Source organism: Podarcis gaigeae, assembly GCF_964106915.1.
Source record: "Podarcis gaigeae genome assembly, chromosome: 5".
NCBI lineage: Eukaryota > Metazoa > Chordata > Lepidosauria > Squamata > Lacertidae > Podarcis > Podarcis gaigeae.
The window spans coordinates 65,474,803-65,491,653 of NC_139681.1; the positions used below are offsets into that span (position 1 = coordinate 65,474,803).

Here is a 16,851-nt window from a genome sequence, read left to right on the forward strand (position 1 = left end):
AGGTCTGAGGGACAATGGACCGGCCCCCTGCTGAAAACGTTTGCTGACTCCTGCTTTACACATTTAAAGGTCACTTGCTTTTTATTTGTTTATTTACTACCCGCATTTGATGGATGTTTTGTGAATGAAACAACAAGATTCTTGTGAGTAAAAGGACTACACTTCACATCTGGGAAAGTACAATAGTTTCCACAGTTAACAGAATTCATTTGTAACTATGAGTGCCAGAGGCACTAGTTAATTATGGTATAGTGACCAAATGGTAACTCCTACAGTTCTGAACATGCAAACCTTTATTATTATTATTATTATTATTATTATTATTATTATTATTATTCCATCCCAACCAGAATGTGGAGATACGCCAAAAGCCAAACTGAGGCTTGAATGGGGAGCCGGGCCAATGGCATGAGCACAACAGCTTTGCCACAGGCTGATGGAACTGGAAGTCAATGTAGGGGGTTATTTGTCCTCTGAGCTATGGCCATGCTGAAGTCATTATTATTATTTATTAAATTTGTATGCCACCCTACAGCAGTAGATCCCAGGCGGTTCACAACATAAAATTGAAATATTAAAAATATAAAATACATAATAAAATCAAGAACAAAAACAAACCAATATCCCCCCCCATATTTAAAAGGGCACTGGGTGTCAATCAAGTGGTTGCATGAGAGTGTTAGAACACAAGGAGCTGCCTTATGCCAAGTTGGGACTACTAGTCCATCTAGTTCAGAACTGTCAACTCTGGCAGGCAGTGGCTCTGCTTGGCCTCAGGGCCTTTACCATCAATTGCCGTCTGATCTTTTTAACTGAAGATGCAGGTGATTGAACCCAAGACCTTCTGCATGCCAAGAGTGTGCTCTAACAACTGAACTATAGCCCCACCTACCCAAGAAACCCCACTGTCTAACAAAGATTCTTACATTCCACCAAGTATCCAATACAGTGTAACCTCCTGTTATGTACCATCCTCCTTATGAAGATGAGCTCCACTAACATGGAAGTAGATGCTCCTGGTTGCAAACTTTGTCCTGGAGTGCAAGCAGATATCATGCGGTGGCAGCGGGAGGCCCCATTAGCGAAAGCATGCCTCATGTTAAGAACGGACCACCAGAACGAATTATGTTCGTAACCAGAGGTACCAGTGCACATGGATACCATGTTCACCATATAAGTATGGCTCATTATGCAGCTAAATTATAACGTACCATCCACACACAAATGGGAGGTAGCAGGCTTCAGGCAACACCAACATTCGGTGAAGTAGCTATTCTTAAGGAGGGAAAGGGGGTGGAACCCCAAACAGCCCAATGAAGGCAGGACACATGTTCAGCAGTCACAAAACAGTGACTGGCTGTTAGGTGGCGTTGATGAGAGTTGTAGCCTGAAACCTCTGAAAGGCATCAGGTTGAGGAAGACAACTTGAGCAGCCTTTTCCAACCCAATGCTCCCTCTGGATGTTTTGGATTCCCAACTCCCATCAACCCCAGGGAAACATGGCCAATGGTCAGTTATGATGGTGATGTGAGGGCCACAGGTTTCCAATCTCCAATTTAAGTTTTTGTAGAGTAAGAATGGGGAACCTATAAAGAAGGGCTGCTTTGAAACGTAGAGAAATTGAGGTAATGTTTTCATTACAGGTTTTATTTTTCCATGAAGAAATGTAAAATGTTTCCCACACTTGGTTCAAAGCACAGAATACCCTCTTATCTTCTTCAGTGTCCTTGCAAATCCTGCAGCTGTCAATTTGTGTTTTGAATGTATGCAGCTGCAACAAGAAGGAAAGAGAAGCTATCCCATGAATTTCCTCCTGAAAATTGTTCTCTTATCCCAAGTTCCACTTCTACACATTGTATTCAGATAAAAACAAAGCCCTAAAAATGGGGAGCAACCGGAAGCTTTGAAAGAAAGAGCCTTAGAAAACAAATGTTGTCTTCTCTGCTTCTCGGATAATTCAGAGCTTGGTAGATAAATAATACTGGGAGGACAATTCAACTCCTTTACTATTTCTTTTGTTGGGGGTGGGTGGGGAGCAAACATCCATTTCACGTTGCAGTTTCACAATTTTCTTACAGCTCCCGTGCTAGACAACCTCCACGCAAAGGTCTCCTGATCCTGTTCTTCATAGTCACCATCATGCCCCCTTAACCGGCAATGTCTTGTAAGGGTTTAGAATCCCTTTGGGGTCCAACATGGCCTTGAATTGCTGCATGAGAAGGACTGCCTCCTGGGGTTTACTGTAGTGGATATAATGCTTCTTCTTGAAACCTAGACCGTGCTCTGCGCTGATACTCCCACGGTACTGGGAAGTCCACTCATATACAAATGGCTCAATAGCCTCCAGCAGGGAATGGCTGTAGGAATCTGCTGTGATGTTCAGGTGCAAGTTTCCATCTCCTGCCAAAGCAAAGTCCCAAAATCAGTGGGTTTCAAAAGAGAAAGCAGAAAACACATTCAATTACTGGGCATGCAATGCAGTGGCTCTGCCTAATTCCTCTTCTAGAGAAGAGGGTTATTTTAAAATATAATGAAGATTATTCATTAGTATATTTGTCTAAAAGCAAGGTAGACAATGTGGCGCCCTCTAGATGTTGCTGGAATACAATTCCCATTATCCCACTGACCACGTTGGCTAGGGCTGGTGGGAGTTGTAGTCTAACAGCATCTGGGGGGCAACACATTGGGTATTCATGTTCCAAGGGATTTCTAGAGGCCATGCTTCAGTAAGCTACCAGTGCAATAAAAAAGAATAAAACAAAAAAGAGGTAAAAACCACAGTTGAAAGCAAGATGCAGAACAAATCATAACAGATTTGTTCTGTTATCGACAGAGCAGATAAAAAAGAACTCACACTAGGTGCTGGAATGCCCACGGGGAATAAAAATGTATTTCCCAGTTGTCATAATGACATCACAGTTGGCACCAACTGAACTACCCTGTGGAGGCCATTCTGTAAGTTAGGTACCATGGCTAAAAAACAACAACCCCTCTCCCCTTTATCATCAGCAACCTCCTTTCAGATGGCAAGCAGATCATTTCATTTTCTTTTGGTGAAGTTATTTCATCACTCTTTATGAGTCGAGGACCTGACACCCGCTTAGAGATAAATAAGACACAGGGACACATGAATTTAAGGTTAATGGGCTAAAGAAGGCCACAACCTTATTGGTTATGGCATGTGAGTGGTATTGGCTTTAGGCATTGGATCAAACAGTCTATACATGACTCCACTCCACACAGCGGACAGTCATCCGAAGGTTAACAACCAGCGGGAGGAGTTTGTTGATGCAAATACAACTGAAGCTTCTCCTGATGTCACCGGGGGTCGTGCCATGGCCCTAGCCACCAGCAGGGCATCAGACAGGATCCATGACCGCCGGATTCCTTTAACGGAATACCCAACAAGGGGAGGGGTAGGTGATGGCCACACCTGCCCTCCAACACACGACACATATTCCAATGCCTAACCGCCAATACCCAAAAAGTTGTGGCGGTTTGCTATGAGGTAGGCGAAAAACCAAGAGGCTGGTTCCAATTTGCCAAATGGATAAAAATTCCTACCAGGCCCCCTGGGCAACCAGGGCAACCAACCTGAGTCCATAGCAAGGTCAGAGGCATAAATATGACCTAAAGGGAGGGTGGGCGGGTGATCCGACGACGAAGGGGCGCAGAATGAGAAGATTGAGCTGCCGCGGCCGCTTGAATGCGGCTAAACCCCACCCACAAGCCAGGCCTATTGGCTGGCCTATGGGCGCAGCACGGCAGCCAGGTAAGCTGACGCAGGGGGCCGAATATGCCCCCCTGCCGATGCGGGAACCGGTTCCTGCTCACTACTCCTCCCCTCTGTTAGGAGGAGAGGCTCTTCCTTTTAGTTGAGGCTGAGAGACAGAAGCTGGCTGAAAACCAGCAGCTCATAGAATCCTAGAACTGTACAGTTGGAAAGGACCCCTCTAGTACAACCCCCTAGAGCAGGTGAGAGCTGAAGCAACGTCTTCCATATGCATCACTTTGCTATAAGAACCCTAAGTCCTCTCAACAAATGAAACTGACCTATGGAAAGATGTAACTTGAAAAAAAAGAGACATTGCACATACCTTCGTAAACCAAGAAAACTTCAATAATATCTATTTTTTAAAGAACCCTAAATCCAAATCAGTAAAGGCCATTTGTTTCCAAACACATTCCAGCTTACCTAGGTGGCCATAGCCCACCACATTCTTGGCACTGCCACCCAGCCGTGTCCGCATGTCCGTCACCAGATCATAGAGTTTCTCCACAGGCAGCGAAATGTCATATTTGTAAACGGATCCGTCGCAAGTCAAGGCCTCTGTGATCCGTTCCCGCAAAGCCCACAGTGCCTGCAACAGACCCATTTTCATTCCACATGGATGGCTTTACAAAAGTGACCTGCTATCTAAACACTGTTGGCTAAGTCATCTCAGATACTTAGATGTTTATGTTAAAAGAACCAATCAATCTTCACAGAATAATGAGCTTAGGCTAGCTTCAACAAATCACCAAAAGCTTATTTAGTGTTGGGCTGACAATATTTTGTCATTCCAATGAGCGATTCCACAGCAGCTTAAGTCTTCCTTTTGCAGCTGGACCAGCCACACACAAGTCCCAAAGGACATGTTTCAGCATTTGTCCTGATTTGTTTTGCAGGAAGATTAGACTGCCAATTAACTACCAGGTTAAGTTCAAGGTGCTGGTTTTGGTGTATCAAGTAATACAGAGCTTGGGACCTGGAGACCCGAATGATCATTTCACCTCTTATCCCAACTGATCACTGCACTCCTGCAGGTACCATCTTATCAGGAAGTCCATTCTGAACAATATATAACCACGGTATTCTGTCTTGCGGCAGCTACTCTTTGGAATCCTCTCCTTTAATATTAGGCAGTGCCGGTTCTACTGCCTTTTCGGTGCCTACTGAATATCTCTTTCAAGCTTTTTAAGCTGAAATCTTTCCTAGTCTGCAGCTGCCTTGGAATTGTTTTAAATATGTTTGTATTAATTTGTCTCTTGCATCCCTGGACTCCTTTGAGAAGAAGGGAGGGACATAAATTTAGTAAAAGTAAAACATTATTTATTTATTTTAATTAATTAGTTAGTTAGTTAATTAATTAATTAATTAGACAATGTTGACTATTTGCTGAATGCCACATACACCAATTGGTATGCAGTTCAGATTCAAATCAGAGCCCCAACCCAAGAACAGTTAGGGAGAAATGGGAAATTACCTTTATTTTTTTATCTTCTGAAGCCAGAGTTCCCTCTACTACCAAACCAGAGGCCATGACATGTTCCAGGAAGTGGCTCAGCTTTTCCTCGTCATGGGCAGAATTGGAGCCTGAAGTCTCAATTAGCACATAGAAAGGGCTTTCTGCAGTTGTAAAAGCAGAATCAGAAAGGAGACTGTCACTATCAGTTGCAACAGCTAAAAACCACACTATATTCACTGGAGTGACTCCTGCTGCACCACGCAGAAGTTAAGAAAATGGTGTTTCTCTTAAATTTTGGATCTTTTAAAAGACACTTTCAGTGGATCCTGTCAACATGCCCAAAATGGTTCAACCAAAGGACAAGAGGAAAAGGCCTTTTCCTGAAGTCACATTAGCAGCCATCTTATTTTTTTATCAAAAAACTGTTTCTCTAGTATTACTAACCTAAAAGAAATCCCCAAAGAAAAATGAATCTGCGGAATGCCTCACATGACACAGTTTCCTGGCCTATATCCTGTTTTTACTAGACTAGTTGCCAAAAGAGGATTGGAGAAGATCAATCTACATCCCAATCCCAAAGAAGGGCAGTGCCAAAGAATGCTCCAACTACCGCACAATTTCACTCATTTCACACGCTAGCAAGGTTATGCTTAAAATTCTACAAGGAAGGCTCAAGCAGTATGTGGACCGAGAACTCCCAGAAGTGCAAGCTGGATTTAGAAGAGGCAGAGGAACCAGAGACCAAATTGCAAACATGCGCTGGATTATGGAGAAAGCTAGAGAGTTCCAGAAAGACATCTACTTCTGCTTCATTGACTATGCAAAAGCCTTTGACTGTGTCGACCACAGCAAACTATGGCAAGCTCTTAAAGAAATGGGAGTGCCTGATCACCTCATCTGTCTCCTGAGAAATCTCTATGTGGGACAAGAAGCTACAGTTAGAACTGGATATGGAACAACTGATTGGTTCAAAATTGGGAAAGGAGTACGACAAGGCTGTATATTGTCTCCCTGCTTATTTAACTTACATGCAGAATTCATCATGCGAAAGGCTGGGCTGGATGAATCCGAAGACGGAATTAAGATTGCCGGAAGAAATATCAACAACCTCAGATATGCAGATGACACAACATTGATGGCAGAAAGTGAGGAGGAATTAAAGAACCTTTTATTGAGGGTGAAAGAGGAGAGCGCAAAATATGGTCTGAACCTCAACATCAAAAAAACGAAGATCATGGCCACTGGTCCCATCACCTCCTGGCAAATAGAAGGAGAAGAAATGGAGGCAGTGAGAGATTTTACTTTCTTGGGCTCCATGATCACTGCAGATGGTGACAGCAGCCACAAAATTAAGAGACGCCTGCTTCTTGGGAGAAAAGCAATGACAAACCTAGACAGCATCTTAAAAAGTAGAGACATCACCTTGCCAACAAAGGTCCGTATAGTAAAAGCTATGGTTTTCCCAGTAGTGATGTATGGAAGTGAGAGCTGGACCATAAAGAAGGCAGATCGTCGAAGAATTGATGCTTTTGAATTATGGTGCTGGAGGAGACTCTTGAGAGTCCCATGGAATGCAAGAAGAACAAACCGATCCATTCTTAAGGAAATCAGCCCTGAGTGCTCACTGGAAGGACAGATCATGAAGCTGAGGCTCCAATACTTTGGCCACCTCATGAGAAGAGAAGACTCCCTGGGAAAGACCCTGATGTTGGGAAAGATGGAGGGCACAAGGAGAAGGGGACGACAGAGGACGAGATGGTTGGATAGTGTCTTCGAAGCTACAAACATGAGTCTGACCAAACTGCGGGAGGCAGTGGAAGACAGAAGTGCCTGGCGTGCTCTGGTCCATGGGGTCACGAAGAGTCAGACACGACTAAACGACTAAACAACAAAGTTGCCAAAATTCAGAAAAAGTGGAATTTGGTATAACATTTTGTTTCCAGATTCTCCTGCCCACACCTTCCTTAGATCAGTGTTTCCCAACCTTGTGCCTCCAGATGTTTTTGGCCTACAACTCCCATCATCCCTAGCTAGCAAGACCAGTGGTCAGGGATGATGGGAGTTGTAGGCCAAAAACATCTGGAGGCACAAGGTTGGGAAACACTGCCTTAGATGGCTCTGTGAATTTGTGAAAATGGTAGAGAAATCTCAACTACATATGGTGTAAAAAATGCATAGGTTGGGGTACTGGCAGGGGTGGGGGTTCTTGCTGTTATTGATATTAAATTTTGGTATCTTTATTTTATATGTTATTATGATTTATATGGAAATGGATTCAATTTAGTTGTGTACTTTTTGATGTCTTATTTGTTGTTTCTAACTACTTTGGTTATGTTTGTAATTATGTATTTTAAGCCGCCTTGAGCATGGCTTCAACTATGGAAAGGTGCATACGGCTAACATTATGTATGTGTGTAATGGCTTGTACAGTGGTACCTTGGTTTACATACGCTTCAGGTTACAGACTCCGCTAACCCAGAAATAGTACCTCGGGTTAAGAACTTTGCTTCAGGATGAGAACAGAAATTGCGCAGCGGCAGCAGCAGGAGACCCCATTAGCTAAAGTGGTGCTTCAGGTTAAGAACAGTTTCAGGTTAAGAACAGACCTCTGCAACGAATTAAGTACGTAACCAGAGGTACCACTGTAACAATGTGTAAACATTGAATAAGAAGTTTAACAAAACAACAAAAATATTGAAGCATGGCAACATCAGGTATAATATGTGTGCACAGGTCCGAGCACAATTCAAAGTGTTGGTCAGTAGTGGTGCCTGCCCTGTGGAACACCCTCCCACCAGATGTCAAAGAGAAGAACAACTACCAGACTTTTAGAAGACATCTGGAGGCAGCCCTCTTTAGGGAAGCTTTTAATGTTTAACAGACCACTGTATTTTAATACTCTGTTGGAAGCCGCCCAGAGTGGCTGGGGAAACCCAGCCGGATGGGCGGGGTATAAATAATAAATTCTATTCTATTCTATTTAAGACTACAAAATCCATGATGTAGCGTGAATGTGAGCAATGAATGCATTCAAGATTACAGCGGACAACTGAGTTGCAGCAAGCACAGAAAGCTCCTAGGGAACCTGTACATTTCAATTCAACCATTTGATTCTATTTCCCGCCCCCCAAATCCCCAACAGAATCGGTGAAGGAATCCCTCCTGTGAATTTTGCATATGGCTAGCTGGTACCTGAAACTGGGTTGGTTAATTTGAGGTGTTGCTCAACCAGCTTCATGCACTCGTTGTCCATGAACTCATAGGCAGACAGGATTTCTCCCAGCATGCCCTTGCAGAGAGTGAAAGTTTTCAGGACCTGAGAGAAACTTGGACAACCTTTACACAAAGGAAAACATAAAATGGTGAAAAGAAAGTTGCATTAAAAAAAAAAACTACTAGGAGGAAACATGACATCACACCTATACACATCAATAAGCCTTCTAGAAAGGAGCCACATGTGTGCAAAACTGTGAAAGATGAAAAGGACAACTTACAGTATATACTCGAGTATAAGCCAAGCCGAATATAAGCCCAGGCATCTAATTTTAGCCCAAAGAACTGCAAAAATCTTATTGACTCGAGTATAAGCCGGTTCACCACACCACAAACCTGGTGGTGGCGGGAGCGGAGAAGGAAGACAGTGGCAAAGGCCTTTCGGGCCGCTCGTCTCTCTGCCATTGCCTCTGCCGCTTGCAAGAGCAGGCATAGGAGCCGCGGTTGGGAGAAGCACAACGCAGCACCTCTCCCAACCATGGCTCCTGTGCCTGCCCTTGCCAGAGGCGGGCAGCGGGACCAGCGGCGAGAAAGGGCTCCTTTCGGGCTGCTCGTCCCTCCGCCAACGCTGCCCGCCTCACTCGAGTATAAGCCGAAGGGGGCTTTTTCAGCATAAAAAATGTGATGAAAAAGTCGGCTTATACTAAATTATATACGGTATTTGATAAACACAGAACTCCCCCCCCCCAAAAAAAAAAACATTCTTCAGGCTGGAGACTTCCATGCTGCAAAACAACATTAACAGCAGCTTTAGGAATGACACCCATAAAATAGCCTAAGGCTGCAATCCTAACCCCACTTACCTGAATAAGACCCATTGAATGTAATAGGAATAACTTCTGAGTAGAGCAGGTTAGGATTCGGCTATAACTTATTGACAGTTCCTTGGCTCAGTGAATTTATTAAGAAAGTATGGCGAGCCTGCTGAATCAGGCATCCTACCTAGCCGCCTAAATTTTGCTTCCAGGACCTCATGTTTACATTTCCCCATGTGATTGCTGCCAACACGTCCCACGACCACTGACTCCACCCCAGCATTGTCCACCAGGCTATCTGAGCGACAGGCAATATCTGCAACCTTTGGGCCAGGCAGGCAATTCACCCTGCTGCCTGTAGGACCATCACACACCCTGATTTTGAAGCTCAGCCCAGAACTATTCCAGACATATGTGAAGAGTGATCTGCTGGTTACGTTAACTGCATTTTCTGCTCTTACCCTGCTGATTGTGCCAATTGCTTTCTCTGTTCTTATCCCAACCTTTCCTAATAAGTCAGTCATCATATTCAGTGGAAACAAAATATAAATATAACCAATTTGCCTTCGAGGGGTGTAACAGTTTCGCCATAAGCGGAGTTGTGTCCAAGTCTAGTCTTGCTAAAATACCACTAGTAGTTACAAATAACACTTCTGAAAATAGAGAGGAGAATGGCTCTTACCAAGAAATGCCAAATTCACAGCCTTGGGTTTTCGTGGGCAGAGAATGGAAACTGCCGTAATGACGCCCAAGGTCCCCTCAGACCCAATGAACAACTGCTTCAAGTCATAGCCAGTATTGTCCTTCCGCAAAGATGCCAAGCAGTTCAACAAAGAGCCATCAGCCAGCACCTGGAAGAGGACATCCTTAGATAACTCCTTGACATATTTGAGAGGCTGTGTGTTTTTGTTTTTTAAAAAGGCTACAATAAGATTAAACATAACATTTTCAGTTAGATTAATTAGTTGCCAGAATATTTCAGGAGGGAACTTTTTGAAAAGACAATACAGTAGCAGAGTTGGATCTGAAATGGAACGAAGAGATTACAATTCAGTAATTAACAGTATGCGCATCTGAAGTGGGAGTGAAATAAATAATAATAATAATAATAATTTATACCCCACCCATCTGGCTGGGTTTCTCCAGCCACTCTGGGCGGCTCCCAACAAAATATTTAAAACATGATAAAACATCAAACATTAAAAACTTCTCTAAACAGGGCTGCCTTCAGATGTCTTCTAAAAGTCAGATAGTTGTTCATCTCATGGGATGGCGTTTCACAGGGCACTACCGAGAAGGCCCTCTGCCTGGTTCTCTGTAACCTCACTTCTCACAGTGAGGGAACCGCCAGAAGGCCTTTGGACTGGACCTCAGTGTCCGGGCTGAATGATGGGGCTGGCTAACCTTTTGGGGTCCAAGGGCCAAGTCACCACCTTCCCACATCTCCAGGGGACCATGTCCCAGTGGGGCTATGAAGTGGGCATGGCCACCCACAGCAAGCATACACACACCACAGCATGCACACACATACACACCAGTGTGTGCATACACACATGGGGAAGATATGCAGGCAGGCAGGCAGGTTCATGCACAGGACACAGATACAGTTTCTCCCTTCACAACTGCTCATGAGAACAATCACCTGGTGAGTGAGGAGGAGGAAATAATCTGTATCCTGATGGTGGTGCTGAGTAGGCAGAGAGGTTGAAACCTCCCCACCCAGCTCAGCGGCATGATGAGGATGAACATCTGCTGATGTCCTGGACTTCCCACCCATGTCTGTGGCAGTGACATATCAGGTCAAGGGGGGTGATGGGCCACCACGTAGGGCTTTGTGGGCCTCTAGTTCATCCCTCCAATGGTCAAGGACAAGAAGATGATAAAATATGGGAAGCAGCTTTCAAAGTTTCATCTTACCACTTCTAGTCCTAGGACTGTCCCTCGCAGAGAGCCGTAGCGCAGGAGACGCAAACCACCGGCATTTGTAGCTACGTTCCCTCCAATGTGGCAACTGCCCTTTGCTCCGAGGTCAAGCGGCATGATGAAATCCAACTGCTCCAGGTATTGGTTGAGGTTTTCTAAAATGCAGCCAGCCTGGCAAACAAGGATTCCTGAAAAATCAGTATCCAGTTACAGTCTGAGAAACGGATGCAAACTTCCTTTTTTGTTGGCGTAATTTAAACCCAAAGAGATCTACTGTCTGTCAGAGGGGGATCAGAGGCTTTGTAACGAAGCAACATTCTCCACCCCCCAAACAGCCTCAGCATCAAGGATCTGTGAGGTGGGTTTTCTTGTTTGTTTACTGGCACCATTGTCCAGTTCTTTCATTTAATGCCAGCAACACAACCAGAATTACACTTTTTGCTGTCCAGATGTTATTTCTGGCTTGTGCTACTAGGCAATGACCTCCCAACACTTCTGAATAGAAAACCACCTCTGCTTCCCCTTTACTTGAGCTTACATCCCATTGCTATTGGCAGAGGGAGGAATCAGCTCTGCCGTTCAGGGTTCAAGAAGCTCCCATTTTGTCCACCCTGATGGAAACTCTTAAGACAGGGTTGAGGAACCTGTTTGCCCTCCATATGCTTTTGGAGAGCCAATGGCCAGGGATGGTTAGAGTTGCAGACCAGCAGCATCTGGAGGGCCACACTCCCTACTCCCTAATTTAGGAGAATGGCAATCTTTAGAGGATGATAGCGTAGCCATTTCCCCTGCCCTGGGAAGATATATTTACCAGAAACGTCGTCAAAGTTGATGATCTGGTTCATAAGAGCTGTGGAAAGAATGATCTCATCAAAGACAGGGACGCTGCCCCCAACGAGGCCAGTGTTACCCCCCTGAGGGTTCACAGCCAAGTTCTTCTCATGGCAGTACCTGAAAGGGAACACATTTTGCCCATGGGGTCTTGTTCCTAAGGGCATATTATAATGCCTTTGAAAAGGCGATCCTAGTGAAACTAAAAAGTCTTTTTTTAAGATCAAAGTTCTAGACTGACTCAAGAGTAAACTTGGCTGCTACTACTCAATAGTTTTAAAATGCACACTAATCCCATTACTGCAGTAAGACTTCAAATAGTGGGTTGAGATCCAGCAGTTTTGGGACTACAACTCCCATCATCCCTGGCTAACAGGACCAGTGGTCAGGGATGATGGGAATTGTAGTCCCAAAACAGCTGGAGGGCCATGTTTGGCCATCACTGCTCTGTAATGATTCAGCTGCTGTTCACAGAGAGAAAGGAAGGAAAGAAGGTGAGTATAGACTCCTCTTTAAGGAGTACTGACCTAACGCTTGTACTGTGTGTTCATATGCCTCTGTCTATCAGAGTGGATACAGAGAGAGACACATAAGAAAGGACTCTGAGATACCATCACATGACTTCTGAATATGACTCATAGTGATGAAAAACAAGATAATATACATATCTTAAAACATGGGTGAGCAAGACAGAAGTAAGGCACAGTCTCCTAAATACAGACATCTCTACTGATTGAGTTCATGGAAACACAGATTTTATGTTACCTGAGAATCTCAGATACTTCTGCTGTTGTCTGTGGCTTCAACAGTATTTTACTGCAGCCTGTAATGTAAACAAGATGTGAGAACATTCATTTGAAACTCGAATAGAAGCTTGCCCACACTACGCTTTCCCCTACCACCACGCCCCAAATAAAAAAACACCTGTGCTGGTTAATATGGCTAAAACATCATGTGCATGTAGTAAAACGTACACTGCAGATTTATAGCTTTAAGGGGAAGGGCTGGAGCTCGGTGGCAGAGCACATGGTCCAGGGTTCAATTCCCAGAATCCCCAGGTGATGCTGAGAAACACTCTTGCCTCAAACTCTGGAGAACAGCTTCCAGTAAGTACAGCCCAGCTTTCCCCAACCTGATTCTTGCCAGGTGTTTTGGCTACAACTCCCATCAGCCTCAGATAGCAGAGCCATGAAATTTGTAGTCCAACCCAATTGGGCTGGTGTAGAAAATACTTAAAGCAGTTTTACAAAATAACGTACCTCTTACAGATTTCAGCCAGTCCACATTGAAGAGTTTTAATTCATCTAAATCTGTGATGACTCTGCCAGGCATAAGGTTTTCAAAGAAAGACACATCAGTGCTGGAAACATGGGCAAAAGGAAGCCTCTGCACCCCATATCGCTCACTGGTGAGCATCACTTCCTGGAGGTGAAGCTGGGTAGCATGCAGACATCTCTTGGGCAAGTGACTGATGCTCCATCGGATGGAAGGCATGATGAGCGCTTCTCTCTTCAATGGCCCTGTTCCTTCTTTCTTAAGTTTGGACCGGGAGGACCCACATGTCCACACATTCAAGGCTTTTCTCTGGCATCTGATCTGCAACCTTGGTAAGGACCAGCGGTGTCTGAACGGGAAATGCCGGACAAGGCGGCAAACAACCGCCATGAAGAACCTGAAATGCAAAAGCAAAATAAACACCCAATTTGATCAACTTCCTCTGAAATGCACTCGACTCGATTTATTTTATTTTCAGCTATCTCATTTCATGGGAAAAGAGAACTCCTTCAGGAAGTGAAAGATCACGATCAAGGGCAGGATAGCTTCAGGACACAGAACTTAAGAAACAACAAGAAAGCACAACCCTCTTGTTTCTATACAACCCTTATCAGCCCCAGCATCAAGCATGACCAATGGCCATGGATGCTGGGAGCAATATCTGGAGTGCCAGAGGTTGCCCTTACATGCCGGATATGTGTACAGTGGTACCTCAGGTTACATACGCTTCAGGTTACATACGCTTCAGGTTACAGACTCCACTAACCCAGAAATAGTACCTTGGGTTAAGAACTTTGTTTCAGCATGAGAATAGAAATCGTGCGGCCGTGCGGCAGCAGCAAGAGGCCCCATTAGCTAAAGTGGTGCTTCAGGTTAAGCACAGTTTCAGGTTAAGAATGGACCTCCGGAATGAATTAAGTACTTAACCTGACGTACCACTGTATAAGCTAAACAAGCTGTAGCTTAGGGCCCCACTCTCTTGGGGCCCCAAAAAAAAATTAAAGGGGAAAAACTGGATGTACATTTCCAAAATATAAGATAAAAAACAAATAAAATAAAACCTATCTACAGCAACAGTGTTTTGTGTTGTGTAAGCTCCTATTTGTTATGTGCAAATGGCTTTAGATACCTATTAGGTCCAAAAATTACTATATAGGATATAGTCAACACAAAAAAACAGTGAAAATTTGTTGTTGACAAAGGACAGCTGGACATATACTTTCAGTATATGTCACCTTCAGTAGCTTAGGGCTCATCAAACCTAAATCCGGCCCTGCCTGCCCTACTCAAATTCAGCCGGTAACTGAAGCAAATGCAACTGAAACAACTGCTGTTGCTTCCCTGCTTCCACTTCCCTCTCCTCCTTCTGTCGATCTCCTATATTGAACTTTTAAGATCGCAAGCGTTCTGGCACAAGGAGGTATCCTCTCCTGCACTCTTTAGCAGCCATGCACTTAGCTGGCATGTATTATAAACCTGTGTGTGTGTGTATTTATTTTGCTGTAATGGATTAACATGGCTGTTTCCTTTGTGAAGTTCCATTAAGCATGTTATTACTGGCTGCGAATTATCCTGCGGTAAGAGGAGGAAGCCTCAGGTCCCTCAAAGTCACTGTTTGGGTGTCAGAGCAAGACGCGGTGTCAGACCTGGATCCGCCCCTTTGCCTGGAGCTGATTGTTGTGTTTAGGACCGGGAGGGAAGTGCAGACCCAGGCACCGCTAGGCTCCGGAGAGCAGGCAGCTCTCTAGAAACCGGCTGCAGCCAAAGACGTTGCCAAGCCCAGACAGAAATCACCAGCGCGCGCGTCCTTGCAGTCGCCCTTTCTGCGCTCACCTTGGACGGGGCCCACGGGATCTCGCGCACTTCTCGGTAGGCAGCGCCGCTCGCTTCTCCGCTTGCTCCTCCCTTTCGTGCTCTTTTCCGGACCAAACAGAGAAGAGGGGCGCCCTGTGGGCGGAGCCAGGAGGCTTGCAAGGAGCGGGGCGGAGGGAAGGCTGCGCTCGGTGTTTGTGCGCACGCGCGAGCGCGTCAAGTCTGCCTGTCTGCCTTTTCGCATATCTTGTCATATTAGCTCCATTTCTGAGCCCTTTTTAGTTAATAATACTTTGGATGCATTTTAATTTGACGTTTTGTGTGGGGTCTTTTTTTATTGTAAGCTGCTCTGAGGCAAAAAGCGATGCAGAAAGGATTTATCTTTTATTTCACAAGTTTTATATACTGCCTGATGGTAATAAGCCCTGTTATTACCCTTTTCATATTATCCACATTACTGATTGAAAATACTTGCCTCGAACGAGATATGCACATTTCCTCCCAGCAGGCTACCATTGTCAGGACCAGCGCCGAGCGCTTGCACCAGGTCTGGGGAGCCTTAGGCCCAAGTGCTGAATATGGCCCACCAGACATGTCTGTCTGGCCCTCCAAACTCTTCCCAGGCATTTCTTGCCTGCCAGTGATAGCATGCTAGGTTTTGCAGTTGGTAGTCATGGTTGCGGTAATTAATATACTTAAGATCAAAGCAAGGGATGCTCTTTTGTTGTTTCGTCAAGTTTCTTTTCCTTCCCTTTTGCTTAACATCCCCCCTCATGAAGAGTTCTGTTAATGATTTTGTAACTTTTGATTATTCTTGATAAAGGTATTGTCCAAGAGTGGGTTTTGGAATTTATTTCCAATGTAGTATTTTTTCTGGTTTCAGAATAGATCAACCAAATGACACTTCAGTGTTCTCTCAAATTTCTACATGTCACCTTAGTGCATTTAGCTGGGTTTGACAATTCACAGAATCCAAGATTTTCTTGTCCACCTTTATACATGCAAGTAACCAGCGTTTTCCACAAGACCCAATTAAATGTTAGAAGTATATGTACATACATTTTGTTGGTAGCATGAACTTGCCATTTGCACACTATACCTCAGAAGCAAACAAAACATGCAGTTGTTTGTTCTCAAAAATACTTTATTTGTAACAATATACCTATTATATCTATAACATGATCAAAAATACAGATAAACATTTTCACATTTTAATAAAAAGATTTCTAATATTCTCTTCCATTTACAAAGAAAACATAAATCTAATTCCTTTGACAAGAAAGTATAGGCTGTGTCATTTGATTACTTGTGAGATAAACTATGAAAAAAGGCGACAACCACAAAATATGTAGATTTATCATTTTTTTAAAAAAAAAAAGGAGGGAAGATTATCTTCAGTTTTTTCCTGTGCTCTAAATCCTGACAAAAGTAATTATTATTAAACAGGATACATTCAAAATTCAGGAGAATACATTCTTCACAGACCAGAATGCCCAATGTTCATTATCAGCATGGTTATAAAAAACTTGAAACAACATGATCTGGTTGACAATCAGTTTATAATCAAGACAGCAACATGTGACATCTGTAGTGTACAGATATAACTGGGAAATTGCCGCCGGCACCACTACTGTCTGGAGCCTCAAAGGAAACAAAACATTCAATTCCCTGGGACGGAAACATGATCTTGGTTCTAGTTTATGGTAAAGTAACAAGTCCAGGTTGCTTCATTACCTACATGGCAGCTATAACTT

At 44.1% G+C, this 16,851-nt stretch overlaps 1 protein-coding gene and 1 long non-coding RNA gene across 8 annotated transcripts; both read right to left on the reverse strand.

Moving 5' to 3' along the window:
* Nucleotides 1-1,626: 1,626 nt before the first annotated feature.
* D2HGDH (D-2-hydroxyglutarate dehydrogenase) lies at nt 1,627-15,231 on the reverse strand. Of its 7 annotated transcripts, none has more exons than XM_083741879.1 (10): nt 15,119-15,231; nt 13,270-13,682; nt 12,776-12,833; nt 11,991-12,130; nt 11,174-11,367; nt 9,939-10,107; nt 8,421-8,564; nt 5,247-5,389; nt 4,196-4,361; nt 1,627-2,400 (listed from the first exon to the last, which is right to left on the reverse strand). In XM_083741879.1, exons 2-10 carry the CDS (start codon nt 13,673-13,675, stop codon nt 2,138-2,140), a joined length of 1,683 nt encoding a protein of 560 aa, XP_083598005.1. In that variant the 5' UTR covers nt 13,676-13,682; nt 15,119-15,231; the 3' UTR covers nt 1,627-2,137. The 7 variants fall into 7 exon arrangements, with proteins under 7 accessions (XP_083598005.1, XP_083598007.1, XP_083598008.1 ...); XM_083741881.1 differs by having other exon boundaries at nt 11,174-11,350; nt 15,119-15,191; XM_083741882.1 differs by having other exon boundaries at nt 11,174-11,350; nt 11,991-12,029; nt 15,119-15,178.
* LOC310846035 lies at nt 5,403-7,430 on the reverse strand. Its single transcript, XR_014565104.1, has 3 exons — nt 7,336-7,430; nt 7,119-7,191; nt 5,403-5,756 (listed from the first exon to the last, which is right to left on the reverse strand). It is a non-coding gene; the product is annotated as an uncharacterized lncRNA (long non-coding RNA).
* Nucleotides 15,232-16,851: the final 1,620 nt, after the last annotated feature.

Coding starts and splice junctions, on each gene's coding strand:
- D2HGDH (XM_083741879.1), bottom strand. CDS start 13,675: ATGGCGGTTGTTTGCCGCCTTGTCCGGCATTTCCCGTTCAGACACCGC. Junction 12,834..13,269: donor CTGGCTGAAATCTGTAAGAG/GTACGTTATTTT, acceptor TTTACATTACAG/GCTGCAGTAAAATACTGTTG. Junction 8,565..9,938: donor TGTGAATTTGGCATTTCTTG/GTAAGAGCCATT, acceptor CTTTGTGTAAAG/GTTGTCCAAGTTTCTCTCAG.